At 37.8% G+C, this 16,222-nt stretch overlaps 1 protein-coding gene across 1 annotated transcript in view; it reads right to left on the minus strand.

Annotated features, from left to right (window-relative positions):
- sfmbt1 (Scm like with four mbt domains 1) overlaps nt 1-15,919 on the minus strand; it is a 41,578-nt gene extending 25,659 nt beyond the window's left edge. The window contains exons 1-7 of the mRNA XM_056252859.1: nt 15,635-15,919; nt 11,911-11,968; nt 11,470-11,564; nt 9,128-9,371; nt 8,446-8,534; nt 6,500-6,752; nt 5,217-5,314 (exon numbers count right to left, since the gene is read on the minus strand). Of these exons, the coding sequence (XP_056108834.1) occupies nt 5,217-5,314; nt 6,500-6,752; nt 8,446-8,534; nt 9,128-9,371; nt 11,470-11,564; nt 11,911-11,935 (804 nt within the window). The 5' untranslated portion in view covers nt 11,936-11,968; nt 15,635-15,919. The remainder of the gene's footprint in view (nt 1-5,216; nt 5,315-6,499; nt 6,753-8,445; nt 8,535-9,127; nt 9,372-11,469; nt 11,565-11,910; nt 11,969-15,634) is intronic.
- Nucleotides 15,920-16,222: the final 303 nt, after the last annotated feature.

The raw sequence follows: 16,222 nt of genomic DNA on the forward strand, positions 1-16,222 counted from the left end.
TTAAAAACTTATTATTACTTCTATATAGATTTATATATTAAGTTGCTCAAGCAAGTGGCAAAACATTTATACATTCATGTTAACATCGCAAACATTTTAAATTAAAACATACATAATTGACATAAACAGCTCTCTCATACCTTTTCTTTTGCATTTAAATCTTTTTTACAAGAAATATTGCAATCACAAAGAACTTGTTTCACGAAGAGACAAGTGCATCCATTATGTCGCGTTGTTGAGGTAATGTTACTGTGTAGTTTCCTTGCTTTAATTACCCCGAGCTTAAAGTTAAAAAGAAAATGATTGAAAAATAGTATAATTTATTTTTACTATATTAGTAAAAAAGATTACTATATTTTCATATCAATCCGTGTTCATTTTGACCATGAACCGTGTGCTGTCACTTTAATTCAGCACATGCAGCACAGCAAAAATAGAGAGTGTGGAAACGATCGCTGCACTGCTGTATACACAAGGGGGTAATCCACCAGCCGAAAACTGAAGTCTCCCCGGGCGCCGCCATTGGCTAACAAGCCTTCACCTGCTGTTAGCATCCCATTGACTCCCATTCATTTTTGCGTCACTTTGACAGCGAATAACTTTACATCTGAGACGTTTAAAGACTCCATTTGTCCATTACTTATTTCTAAAGAAACACGACAATGTATAAAATGCTCCATTACCTTGTATCTTACGTTGTGGCCCCGTAGAAGCAGTTTTTGTAAAAATAGGCTAACGATTGCGTCATAACACGCGACTCTCTGTCGCATAGAAGAGAAATGACCGTAAAGACAGATGTAGAAGCTCACGCGCAATCGGGGGACGTGGAGGCATAAAGTCAAGGGAGAAGCCCATAGAGAGTCATAAAGTTGCTCCTGCTGCGAGCTCATGAACAGCTAATACTCACGATCTCCGGCTCTGCAAGATTCAGAAGGGAATGATTCAGATTCCTCTTGGCACAGCTACTAGAAGACGTACAACTGTCAGTCAGGTTGCTCACGTCACAACTACGTCTTCAAGCTCAGTTTGAGCCTGCGCAGTGCGCTTGGCAATCAGGAAGTGAGTGCTTCTATTTGACTTCACTTTTCTCCGTTGAAGTCTATGGGGTCGCTGTGTCCATTTCTTTTACTGTCTATGTGTATACACACCGCTCCTGGAACGCATTGCCGCACCGCATCCGCGTGCAGGCCTGTTAACATGGGTACGGGAAAAATACATAGCCTACATATGCACTGCAAACGGAGTATGTGTGAAACAGGCGTTAGCCAGAACTGTTGCCCCTACAGAGTATAGTTTGCTGCTGCTCGTCGGACGGCTTATATCCGAACCAATGGATGTTGCACCGGTTTTTTTTTACCAGCTCCTCCGTTTCGCTTTCAGCCATGTTTACTCAAGATGTCGAATACGATGATGCGTTGCAGCCGTTTGCAGCTCGTGGCTCTAAATTTTGCGGGTAGATTGCGTCAACATGCATTATCGCGATAGTGCAATATAATTAAAATCCATATCGTAGACCAATTTTGTATCGTTTATATCGCCCATTACTAAGTGTAACTGCGCAGCGCTTCTGGTTGAACGTCACACACATGACCAGCGTCAGCCAATAGTGAGCCTACGTGTGACGTTCAACCAGAAGCGCTGCGCAGTTACACTACGTGAACTAACTCGAGGCCCACAGAGAAGGAAATGAATAGTTGAATAAAGTATTTTAACGATGTCTTTAATAACTTTTCTGGGCCGGCCAGTTTCAATCCCTTAGAAGCCTATGGACTAGTATGGAGGAGTGAGACAGCTCTCAGATTTAATCAAAAATATCTTAATTTGTGTTCCGAAGATGAACGAAAGTCTTACGGGGTTGGAACAACATGAGGGTGAGTAATTACTGACAGAATTTTCATTTTGGGGTGAACTAACCCTTTAACCGAACCACAGGCTCTACTCTTCAGCACAACGGTAACCCCAAAAACTCAGACATATCAGAAAACCTTTTAAATTACAAAATAATACAACATTAAACAAACAGATCTCCCCTCTATACTAATATTGAGCAAAACACATTAAATAACACTTAATTTTAATATTTACTCTCCTTTAACAGCCAGAAGCAAAGCATGCTGGGAACTACAAATATGTTGTAACTCATTCCGTGAATGTGTGTGTATATTTACTATAACTTACATTCACATTTATATGGAAACATGTATGTGCAATATATGTACACAATAAAGGATAAAACTGTGTGAATATTACATGCAATGCTATTTTTGTCTTCATTTATAAATATTTTATATGTATCAATATATAGCCATACATGGTCAATGCATATATTGCAGTATATTGAAAAATATAAGCACTAGTTTCCCATATATAGAATATATATATCGCATTATATTTTGCAGTATGTTCACATATATTTTTGGAGTAAACATTCCGAGCAGTAGTACTACATTGTTGTCACATGACTTAATTATGTTGCACGCTTTATTCAGCAAGTAGCATCCAGTTACCATCTTTTTCTGCATTCTAATCTAATTTTTTGTAAAATGAATATTATAGAAGAGGACTATGATCAAATAATGAGTCAAGAAAGGGCTGATATTATTTATAAATCATTTGAAAGGAAAGGTCGGCATTGCACGCAATGTGTTCTGTTGAAGCAAATGTGCCATTAGTATTGCATAATAATAAATAATAATATGTTACATTTATATAGCGCCTTTCTGGGTATTCAAAGGGTCACGTCAATTAACTGGTTGGGAAATTTTCTCACCGTCACATCCCTAATAAGCATGCATGGTGGTTGAGGAGGAAACTTCTACTCCACAGTTAATTGACGTGTGACAACACCGGTGGGCCCCATTGACCTTTTTTTCCTCCATACTATGGAAGTCAATGGGGAACCATCAACTGTTTGATTACCCATATTCTTCAAAATATCTTCTTTTGTGTTCAGCAGAAGAAAGAAGTTCATACAGGTTTGGAACAACTTGAGGGCGAGTAAATAAACTATCCCTTTAAAGCAGTGGTCTCAAACTCGAGGCCCACAGGGTGATATTTTGTGGCCCCCTACTTGACATTAAAGTTTAATGTTAACGCGGCCCGTCGTTGCGTGTGCCGCGTTTTTTTTTTTTTTTATCCCTTATGGGCTACCATAGATAGTCTCGTGACAGCTTACGGTGGGTTTGTTGTCAATAGTTGTCATAGACAACCGCGAAGTACAAACATACTGTGCCTGGAAAAAATTAGTGCGTCGCTTCAATTGAGCGCGCTTGCCGCGGGCCTACATTTGAAATAACGAACTTGAGCGCGCAAAATATGTGAGCGCGATATGTGAACGGCCCCTTGGCGAGCTACCACCAATCAGGCCACGAGCTACTGGTAGCTCGCGAGCGACGTGTTGGAGACCCCTGCTCTAAAACAATGTGAGAATAATCATTTTGAGCTTGTAATATGTGTCCAACAGGTTGATAAGAAGGTTTGCTTTGATTTGTGCAAAGTCAGTAATTTGCCGGAGACACTATACATGTGTAGAAAGAATTCAATAAGACGGGCAGACATGACTGCAAATATTTGTATTTCAAAAGCAATAATTGTTTTTCTAAGTATAATAAAAGGAAATGTGCCTTCCAAAAAAACATTCACTATGATATTGAAAATAAAAAGGACATGAGCAAATATAAGAATCACAAAGATGTGTTATAAAGAAAAGAAAAAGAATGTTTGTAAAATGAAGTATCGCAAAGATGTTGTGTATAAGGAAAAGACAAAGAAAGTTTGTCAAATTAACTTCAACTGTCAGAAGGACAGCTCATGAAGAACCAATCATGTACAGAAAGGAATGTTCAAATTCAGTGGAGCAGTTCAGAAGAAACGTTAATAATAAAGATTGAGAAGATTGGATCAGTTGTGCTCCTTTTTTGGAATACTTGAATACTATTTTTTTGTGGAATACTTGACCAGCCTGACCCAGACTCAACCTCCAGCGGCCCCCAGTTAAGTTGAGTTTGAGACCCCTGCTTTAAAGTGTCGTTCACACAGAATGTGTTTTTGTGTTCAAAGACAAAAGGTAGTGGAATGGAAAAAAGCAAGATGCATGGGTATACTTCCTTTTACGGGTTCTGTCTAGTGCACAATTAAATGTGTAACTCTTTTGAATGCGAGCGTGGACAAAGTCCTTTTAGGCAAGTCATGCCACTCGGCCGCCATCTTGGCAACGCCTCCGGGCAGCTATTTCGGACTAACAAGACCAGGCTCCTATCTAAATGAATGGGCAGAGAGTCAGAACTGCAGTTTCACTGGTCACCGGGACATAAAAACTGCATGTATAGAAACAGCAGTACATTATGATAAAAATCGCTGAAAAAGTTTGATGACTTTGGCCCAAAATAAGGTTTAAAAGGCCTTTTTCCTCACAGGTTATACTTTTACTACGCATGCGCAAGGGTTCTCTCCCTCTGTCGTGCGCGCGCTACACAGTTTGAAGCACAGTATGTGCGAGAGCGAGTATCTCGCTCTAGATTCCGGGAGATTTGAACTAATTTGCGGGCATCAGGGAGCCGCTATCAATCTGTGGGAGACTTCTGATGTCTGATATTTACACAACTCAAACATACACTGCATATCAAATCTGCCGCCTTTTCAAACAGTAACGTATTTTACGCTGTCGCAAACCTCAACTGTGCGCATGCGTCAGTGGAACCAGACGATAGGCTTAAATGTTTCCCGGCTTGACTGTTAAAAGCAGACGATTGGCTTTCCAGCGGGAGGGGCGGGACATGTGCATACAACCGCCATCTTTGGCGTTACGGGTTTTCCCTATATAGTTGTATTAAGGATTGATGAAGTGGCATGTCTCTATATAAATAGTCTCTGGCGTGGATGAACGAGTTCGGTACAACCTAGTGGACCTTTAGTTTTTGAACGCTCAAATCACTCGCGCTCCGCTTCGTGTGACGTAATTTCCGTCATCAGCACAGTCCATTGATGTCCGTGCACAATGTCCCATGCAGCCAGATTTTTGTGTCCAAGCAGGGGACACTAGGACAATCAACCTGGTGCAAACTGCTGTTAAGTGCTTAGCTCAAGGGCACAAAGGTCACAGTGGATCTTCATTAACTCTCCAGTTTATGGATCACACCGAGAGGGTTCACACAAGCAAACTTTAGGTCAGAGTCAAGTTTTAGCAAACATGTGGTAGTTAATCAGTATTTACTGACCCTGTAAAACTCTTCGCTGATGCTGGAGTCCTGAGCCTGAGAGAAGACTGTCTTCTTCACCTCCTCCCATTCAGCTTCAGAGCGCAGGGAGAGCAGAGCTACAAATAAACATACACAAACACACAATCAGCTCTCTGCTGACCTCATCATAAGTTTATCTTCTAAAAGCTAGTGGACTCTGATCTAAGCCCCTGTAAACCCTTCCCCCATCCACCAATCCCTACTATTGATTAGCTAAACTGTAATATGTGGGTCTCCCAGGGTAAATGTACTCTAGAAGTGCTTATGAGGACAATTCGAGGTACCTAAATTTTTGTGCATGATCTCAACCTCAGCATGGAGCAATCTACCGTAAAACTTCAAATAGTAGCCCGGGCTTTTATTTTCCCAAACCGTCGAATTGCACCGGCTTGTATTTGAGACAGGCGTCTATATGAGACAGGCCTTTATAATTTAGTGTTGAGATGTTGTTCATTGAGTGTATGTCTCTAATCTCTAAAAATCTCCAAATGCTCCACGTTAAACTGCGGTCTTCCAACGTTTTACTATCGCGTCGTCAATTGATTTTGATTAATATGCGCGAGGGAGAGCGAGCCTGACAGCGCTCGTGTTGTTTGAAGACGTGAGAGTGCGCGCGCGTGGCCGGGGCTCTCTCTCTCTCTCTCGTAACGCGCCCTGTCAAGCGCCGCAGTCATTCTATTCTACATCACTCATCGATCAAAAAAAGCTTTGGAGGGACAAAAAAATGCTTTTGCGGCCGCGAAAAAGCGGACGATCTGACGGTTTTAGAGGATTAAATACAACCCGAAACTAAAAAACAGACCCGGCCTCTATTTGAGACCGGCCTTTATTTACCCAAACCTGAAGCCACACCAGGCGTGTAAAAGAGACAGGCGTCTTTTTGGGACTCGGCTATTATTTGAAGTTTTACGGTAATTGATTTGCATATTAATAGGTCAGGAAGATTCAACTGCGAGTCCTGTTGGTCTATTCACTCACCTATTCTGTTAGGAATCGTCTAGAACATGCAGCAATAACAACACAAGATCTACATTTATTATCAGCTTCTGCTTCTGTTTCCATGGTTTTAGCTGCACTGACCACTTACATTTTTCAGAAGCTAGCTTTCAAAAGCTATACTATGTAGTATAGTGCCGAGCACACTTGTAACAAAACCAAAAATACAAAGGTTTGGACTATAAGTTAGATTACAAAGGTCTTTTAATTTGAAGGGCATTTCGAATATTTATAACAAAGATATTTAGAAATGATGAAACCCTCACCTGCAGGTGGTCTGAGAGTGCAGCTGTGCTCCTGTGCCCAGCCAGGTAGATGAAGCAGGGGGTCCAGGTAGAAGACCCAAGTGATGGATTGGGAGTCAGGGAGCCCGTCTGTGCCGGCATATCGAAGCCGCAAGCGTCCCCCAACGTTCTCCTCAATCACTGCAGACCAGACCACCCCAGCATCTTGACGGTCCACTAGCTCAACGTTTAGACCTTGACTTAACAGATCTATAGGATTACAGCCACGCTGGGCCTACAAACACACACGCACAAGAAAGAAAGAAAAAGCACAGATATACAGATAAAGTAATACGTAACAACCATCAATTAAAACAGTGTAAAAGACAATTCTGTCAGGACCACTATCGTCAAATACGATTGGCAATTGCATACAGTTAGGATTGGCGGTATGGTTCTGTTCTGGGCGAGAACTCCCTAGCATGGATAAGAGCAGCAATAACCCCCCTTAGGGTAAACAGAACAGAACCAACATGAATGTATTGCAGACATCATTAATTCAAGATTTTAAAGTACAACATAATTCAAGAATTTATTCTGATTCAAGGGGAGCTGGGGATGGAGGAGGGTTATTAGCTCCTGAGAAACGCGATAGCTGCTGATAATACTGAAGGAGCTTATATATCTAGTGACAGGTGTCGTATTCCTATGGGTAGACGTGGATCAGCTGAGAGTCAGCTGATGCGAGCTTGACTAACGTGACCTGCCAGAACTGATGCTACCCTTAATTTTTTTTACTCCTTAGTTTTTAATACGGTTTGAGGCTAGATTAAGTTTCAAATAAAAAAAAAACATGCCTTTTCTACCTTTTTTTTCAATTAATTGCAATTATTAATTATTCTCATGATTTTAATAGTCTCATTTCTTCATCTTAATATTTTGTGTTAAGAATCGTAGAGCACTTTGGGTAAACCTCTGTTGTTTTTTAAATGAGTTATGTAAATAAACATTGAAAACAAGCAACGTACACCACCGCTCACAAGTTTGGGGTCGGCAAGTTGTAAGTTTGATCAAGAAAACAGATAAAACAGTAATATTGTGAAACATTATTACAATTTTGAAAATGTCTATTTTAATATATTTTACATTTTTTATTTATTCCTGTGATGGTAAAGCTGAATTTTCATCAGCCATTACTCCATTTTGGTTTTGAAAACAGTTGTGCTGCTTAAAATGTTTGTGGAAACTGTGATACAATATTTTCAGGATTCTTTGATAAATAGAAAATTCACAAGAACAGCATTTATTTGAAATAAAAAATGTTTTTACTTTACTTTACATTAATTTTAGGGCTGTCAAATGATTAATCGTGATTAATCACATCCAAAATAAAAGTTTTTTTTTTACATAATATATGTGGGTGCACTGTGTATAATTATTTTATATATATAAATACACACACATGCTTGTATATATTTAAGAAATATTTTCATGTACATACTGTATATAGATTTATATATAATTTATATTATATATAAATATAAATATTTTATATATAAATAATATTTTTTTCTAAAATATACATGCATGTGTGTGTATTTATATATATACAAAATAATTATACACAGTGCACCCACATATATTTGGTAAAAAAAACTTTTATTTTGGATGTGATTAATCGTGATTAATCATTTGACAGCCCTAATTAATTTATTCAGTCCTTGCTGAATAAAAGTTATTTGATACTTGATTCTGATTGGTCAACGGCAGCATTAAACAGTATTTTTGTGTAATGACTGTTAACTGTATATTTACATCACTCTGCCGTCTCACTTTATTCATACCACTGCAACTCAAAACATTGAGATACTGACGTAGTAAAAATGGCATTAGTGGTATTCATTTTAATTTATCACCCTATCAGTTTATTTTTGCAATAATGACCAACTTTCTATACATTTTTCTTACATTTAAGGCATATCTCTTACCCCTTCCAGCAGACTAGCAGGTACACTGCAGGATTCAGCCAGAGCTTTCTCCAGCAACGCTTCCCAGTCCTCGTGCTTCTCACGGACACCTAAGCACAATTCAGGGCCACATTTAAGAGACATACAGTAGCAGATCTTCTAACATGCTATCCTGCTGACAGATTTATGCCATTTTGCACTTATGATGCCTTCACCATTGACATGGTATTTTGGGCCATAAGTGCAGCTGTCAATAAAGCACAGACAGCCAGAAGCAAAATGCCAGCAACCATCTGGACTCCCCCACTCCTGTACATACTGCACTCTATTCCAGGATTTTATTAATAAAAGAAGCTTTAAGTATTAAAATGGGTCCTTTAATAATTTCAGAGGAGTAAAGGCGGCAAGCTAAATAAAAGCCACAACATAAACACCCTTCCCCCATTTCCTGAATATGCCCACAAATCGACTGTGAGCAACCACCTACAGGAATTAGCACTACGCTGCAAGCAACACAGCATTTGAAGTACATAAAGAAATATGCAAATGTGGATGATGCATACACAGCTATTCAGACACAAGAGCATAACCTCTGCAGAACCTAAATTCAAATCATCTTCACCTATAAATCCACAACATTCAATTAAGGTCTAATCATCATAAATTAGAAAGCATAGTGAAATTGCTCAGTCGCCATTTTCACCCTCAGGAGGTCTCATCGGTCGACCCTGCTGCTTGCTCCATCCGATGGGGTGCAGGTCGGCGGTCATGATGTCGCACCAAAAGTCGGCACGCCGGTCATCCTGGTAACCCTCATATCGTAGCAACAGCAGCTGTCCGCAGGTGGTGATTATCGTGGCCACCCAGTACGTTGTTTCTGATTCGGTACGGACACACACCTCAAGCTTCATACCAGGAGTCAGACCCGTCTCCAGGCCCTGGTCCACCTGCAAAGGAAATCACTAGTATACTATTACAGTATTTATGAATAGTTTGAATTAGCTTTTATATTTTCAGTTTTCATTTTAGTTTGAAGTTTTAGTCATTTTATGCTCCTTTGTCATTTCAATTAGTATTTTTAATGTTTCTATTTAGCTTTGATTCATTTTTTTATTTAAGTTTTAGTAATATTAGTACAGTGTTATTTTATTATTACTGTATTTCTAAACTATTGTATTATTTATTAGTAGTTTGAATTGGCTTTTACTTTTATATTTTCAGTTTTCAATTACATTTTTTTTTTCTTAATTTTCTTTTGAATTTTTTATTAGTTTGTTTTAAGTTTCAATTTAGCTTCATTTGATTTTTAGTATTATTAATACAGTGTTATTTTAGTATTATTTATAAACTATTATATTATTTATTAGTAGTTTGAATTAGCTTTAACTTATATTTTCAGTTTTCATTTAATTTTTAGGAATTTTGTTATGTTCTTTTGTCATTTTATAATATTTCCATTTAATTTCTCATTTATTTATATTTATTTTTTAGTTTTAGTAATTTTAGTAGTGTTGTTTTAGTATTATTTATAAACTATTATATTATATTATTTATTAGTAGTTTGACAACTTTTCCTTTTATATTTTCAGGTTTAGTACAATGTTATGTTAGTATTATATTATTTATTAGTACTTTGACATAGCTTTTACTTTTATATTTTCAGTTTTAATTTTAGTTTGTTTTAGTACTTTTTTGTTCTTTTGTCATATTTATGTCATATTTTGTCATTTTTTAATGTTTCTATTTAGCTTTAATTTATTTTTATTTATTTTTTTGTTTTAGTAATATTAGTACTTATTTATTTCAGTTTAAATTTTTTATCTAATATTTATATATTTTTTCATTTCAGCTTTATTTTAATAATTTAATTTTTTTAATAGTTTTTACTTTAATTTAATAGTAACAACACAAAAATAATAACTTTGAAACAGGTTTCACAAACAATCCCCTTGTCTGAAATTGGCCGGCATACAGATTGTCCCGCCCTCAACTACTGTTTGGGTTGGCCGGGCGATGCACAGACAAACCTGCCAATGCATTACTTTTACTTGTCTTCGCATGGTTATTATTTTTTAAGGATCAGAAAATGACACTTCACCTTTTAATCATGAAACATAAATTCAGAGTGAGAGGAAATATCAATCGGGGCATTTTTTCTTTTATTGTGGCTTTATGTCACATATTTTATCCATATAAACACATTGATGTCAAACATTTCAACTGAAATACATCACTGTCTATAATATAAACACCAAATATATTCAACAACTTTAGCCTCTGCAACAGACAGCTATTGGTAATTCAGTGACCTCTGCAACGGCACTAAATCCATACGAAACCATAGTATTATAGCATATAGAATCTGATTAAATATATCAGTGTGGTTTAAAAGATTTAAAATCAGAGGAATGGACTACAGAGACTTTTTTGCCATTTGACTGACTATAAATACCTGGGGTATTTCTGTGGTATTACCAGTGGTATTATTTCTCCATGCCCTAGTTAATTCCTGACCCAGTAAATAAATTCTTTAAGATGTAAATGGTCACTTATTGGTCTTTCAATTCCAATGAGAGTAGAAATATATCACTAATGTATAGAGTTAAACTGAGTGTTGACTTCAGACATTTGACCAATGTCATAAAGCTTAGTTAAATTCAAAAGGTGAATGACAGTTTTCTTGTGTGCTGGCTTCAGTGCGGCTTATATTTCTGTTTTTGCCATTGGACGTGACCGAAAAGCAATGTCTCAATAAGCTAATTAAGCTGATTTAAAGATTATTCAGTAACACCAAGGACATGAGTTTGATTCCCAGGGAATGCATTAACTGATAAAAGGTTTACCTTGAATGCAATGCAAGTTGTTTGTAAATGCATAAAACTGTATAATGTATCAGTCTACTCCAGCTGGCTGCTTCAGCGTAATGGAAAAACACGTTTTTAAGCAGTATTTTATCAGTTTCAAATCTGAATAAAAGCTTTCAACTTCACTGTAAGATTCAGAATGGTGGTGTAGAACAAACACAAGCTGGCCAGATTTACTCACGTGTTTGAACGCATGATGAGGAACAGAAAGTGCCCCGTTTTCCTCCAGGTAGTCATCCCAGTTAAACTCGGACACATCCTGACCAGAGTCCGCATCTGAAACATTAAACGACCAATAGCTCATACACAGCAGTCTGCTCAGCTCTATCCACACAGCCTCATCACCTCAAATCAAACCATATCAACAGAGCGTGAAAGTGAATGCTATATATATATATATATATATATATATATATATATAGTATATAGTAATAATAGGCAGGAACTCCCAGACATTTTCAAGTGACCTTTGCATCCACCTCTTTGTGTCGAGGTAAACACTAAGCCAAAGCAATTTAAATATGTGCGATACAACTCTCAATTTTGTATTTTTCAGGTTCAGAGGATGGACTATAGTATTGTTTTATTTAGAAACGGAGCACAAAGAACATAAATAGCTTACCAGACTCCAGCGCCTCAAGGCTCATGTCTGAAGCCCCCGGAGGACAATCAAACTGCTTCTACATGAATAATGGGGGGGGGGGGGGGGGATCGGGGGGGGGGGGGGGGGGGGGGGATGAGAGAAAAACAAACATTGAAACAAAGAGGTAAATTATGATATTAGGATTACAATTTATATAAACGTTTCTATAAGTATTTGCCTGTGCGAGAGAAACTGTGTGCGCATGACAAGACAGAAACATGAAGAGACTTGCACAAGCCACATTTTACACAGCCTAGTTCATTTAACTAAGTGGGAGGAGGAATCCTTACTGCGTAGCTGCAAAGATAAAAGCCACTTCTGGCGCTCAGACTCCCCGCATCACCTTTGAGAAGCAAAAATGCACCATAATGCCCAGTATGGCTTTGCGAAATGAAAAATATTTGGTAGATTTGTTAAAGAGATATTTTACCCAAAAATTGTAATTCTGTCATAATTTACTCACCCACATGTTGTTCCAAACCTGTATAAGTTTCTTTCTTCTGTTGAACATAAGATAAGATATTTTGAAGAATATGGTTAACCAATGGGAAAAAATTCTATGGTCAATGGGACTCTTAGTTTCTGACATTCTTCAAAATATTGTGTTCAGGTTTTGAACAATGTGAATGTGAGTAAATAATGACAGAATTCTCATTTTTGGGTGAACTATCCCTTTAACATCACCTAAACAACACAGTAAAGTCTCTAACAATGCATGCAACAAACCATATAGAGAGAAAGGGAGACCAAATAAAGATATTCAGCTATAAACTCAACTAAAAAAAGCCAGAAACAATTTTGAAAATTGTTTCAAACTCAACATGCAGTCCGAAAAATGCAAAAAGAAAGAAAACGGCTAACAAAGTTGCATTAACACCGCCTATTCATCCGGAGCCGTCAAGCTGTCTTTGTGAAAGTTGACGTCTCTATTAAAGAGAGTCAGACATTCTCCCTGACAGCCGTTGGCGGGCCACGACCCTCCTGCTCTGCTGGGATCAACTCTTTCAGCCCACCCCCCTTCACTCCAGCACCGTCCCAGAGCCCTGGAGCACAGCCTGGGCCACGGACACAATGTGCTGGGGGTCACGCTGGTCTCCAATAGGGATTGAAAAGAGCAGCCAGGGCTGTTTAAAAAGCCATGTCGCTGTCCCTCAGTATGATGATCAACTGAACTTTAAAGCATATTGAAAAGGAATTACCCTTACAAAAAAAATACCATGGTAACGACAGTTTCCGCTCAAATAAAAACGTATTTATAAATATTAGTATTACTACCTTAACTGTTAGAGCTTAGTATAAGCCTGTATGGTCATCAAAACAAAACATAATAAAGTTAAATAAAATAACAAGGGTTTAATACTATTTAAAGTACATCATAATTTCATTTATTATGGTTTTATTAGAAGTAAGAGTAAGAGAGTGCTACAGATATTGTAGTAAACTATGGTATTTTGGCAGAAATTACAGTTACCACCATGGTGATTTTGTGAGGGCAGAATCGGAGGGGAAAGATACTGAGATGATATAGGTGAGACTGGGAAGCGTAACACTTTGTTTCAACATCTATGAGTAACATCAACGTTTATGAGTAACTTTTTGTGCTATATATACACTTCTCAAACTTTGATGCAATATTCACATATTTGTCTGTAACAAAACAAAGTAGTTTAGGCCAAATTCACACCGCAAAGGTGGCGTAGAAGCACTTCTGAAGTGGCATTTAAGTGTCTTAACACAGACTGACTGTTTAATGCAGCTCAGAGGTGGCATTAATGCATTTACTGTACGCAGCAATCACATCTGTATGATTTGATACTAGGGGGTGAGGTAGCACAGAGCAGGCATAATTAAGCTTTTATACGACATTGCATCTTTACACTGAATTTTGAGCAGCCTTAACTTGTCTGTGTAAAGATACCTACTACAAGTCCCTAAAGTGTCAAATAATGTAGAATACAAAGAGTGCTGCTGTTACAACCAATCCTGCTAATTTTCTGCAGGATTTTTTTTTTTTTTTGTGGTAATTAAAATTATTCAAAATTATTACAATCCCCTAACTATCCCTTCCTCTCTGCATTAGAAACATTTAAATTAAAAATTACAAACATATGGAAAACATATGATTCAAACACACACACACTTGTGTTTTTTGGGGACTTTCCATGATTTTTAAAATTTATATAATATATAAAATGGTATTCTATCCCCTTACACTAACCCTACCTCTAAATCTACCCATCACAGAAAAAAAAACACTTAGTATGATTTAGAAGTCGTTTTCCTCATGGGGACCAAAACATTTCTCCACATGGACAAGGATTTTGGATATTGCCATCTTTGTGGGGACATTTTGTCCACATAATGTAGGGTTTACCTGAACCAACCAACCAAACAAACAAACAAACAAACAAACACACACACACACACACACATCCATATTTACAGCTATACCCTTCTATTTTTGAACAAAAAATGACAACTTCTACAATCATATCTGATAATGATTTTCAGCCCTGTAGTTTTATGTTGGTGTCACAACATTACACATGAGGGAATGAGGAGACTCCAGGACAGCGGAAATCTATTTCCGTTGTGTCTAGTATGAACCATCAGCACATTCCTGCCAAACTCTGCCGCTCCATCACTTCATGCTAAAGACAACTTCCCTCCATTAAATACATACAAACACACGCGAAATACGGAAGGGAACATAACCGACTTAAAGAAATAAAGACGGAAAGAAGAAGATGAAAATGACGCAGTGACCGCTGTCACGTGCACCAACAACAGTCAGGTCAGGTCCTCAAACTATTCAAAGTGTTCATGGACGTTCAGACGAATTATGTATGTTAATTGTTTTGCAAAATGAGAGGACATTCATTAAAATAATATTTTAGATGTTTATACTGTATAAATTAACACTTTTTCTATTTAAGAATAATAGTATAATGGTAAAAAACATAGTTGTCTTGTTTTGTTTTGTTTTAGTGGCAGAATGAGAGTGATGACTTACAACACAACACAACTTCTATTATGTAACACGGCCAGAGAATGAAACTGTCATCAATTTCTGAAAGTGCTTGGGCTTCCATTTAACTTTATTATTTACACATTAATGTTACTAAAACAAAATAAAATAAAAATGTTCTACAATAAAAAATAAATGCATCAGCGTTATGTACAACCAAAGCCCAAATAAACGCCATGTATAAATAGAACTGATAGCTGATAGCTATAAACTGATTCGATTTAGTGAGTGTAATTCATAGAAATCGCCCAATAATGGATGATGATAGTTCGCTGGACAAGCGCGGTGTGTTCGGCTAGCTACATATAACTGGATAATAGCATTTAATACATTCACGCCGACCGGGCAACTTTCATTCCGAAAGACACATCGTGTAATTCAACATTATTTGACATGAAACATTTTCTCTGCACTGATTCGCGAGGATTTGTATGTTGATGTGAGTGCGGCTGATTTCGTGCACATGCTAAAAACGCCTGTAACCAAGTCAAGTTACTGAAACGTCATAGCTTAAGCAATAGAGCCAGGCAGGCACTCATACGAGCGAGCACAAGTCACCTTTTTTTGGAGACGGGAAAAAAGATGCAGGCAACGCAAAATCGCTCGTTAAAGCCAAGGTTGATTAGGGCAAAGGGTAAAATACATAAATATTTGGGAATGCATTTCGTTTCTTACCAGTGAGGAGTTTTTCAAGTCGGTTTTAGATGCCGTGTCTTTTTCCGCCTAGTCGTTCAACGACCTCATTCCAATATGGCACAAAGTGTGAGTGCGCATGCGCCGCCTCTCGCGCGAGCCTCTCATCCACCACGAGCACGGGGATTGATATTTGTTGGCTTTCAGCGATTAAAAAAAAGGCGAACTTGCCACATATTTCAACACAATGTTTACAATGCCTCACCGAACCACTAAAATAACGTTAAAAGAGTACTTTTATTGCTTATTACAGCTTTTATTTGTAATGTTCCTAGACTGTGAACAATAAAAACGGTGGGACGCAATATTAAACGATTTCTTAGCTGTCATAACCTGTTCAGTCTTATTGCGCGGAGGTTAACGATTATCCTGGTTTCTTTAAGTGGGAATGCAGTCTATGTTGTCGTGGTATACAACATTTGCCGCCCAGCCTCACTGCCGTTTTGTTCAGTACAGAAAGTGTTTGTCCTATTGGCTAGAAGAGCTTAATCTATCGCACAACTGCGCCACGCTGAGCAGCCAGTTCCTCTGTGTAAATAATCTTTCTGGATCCTTCTATGTTTGTGGAAA

The sequence above is a fragment of the Rhinichthys klamathensis genome, unplaced genomic scaffold (assembly GCF_029890125.1).
Source record: "Rhinichthys klamathensis goyatoka isolate OS25496 unplaced genomic scaffold, OSU_Roscu_1.1 h1tg000098l_1, whole genome shotgun sequence".
NCBI classification, from domain to species: Eukaryota; Metazoa; Chordata; class Actinopteri; order Cypriniformes; family Leuciscidae; genus Rhinichthys; species Rhinichthys klamathensis.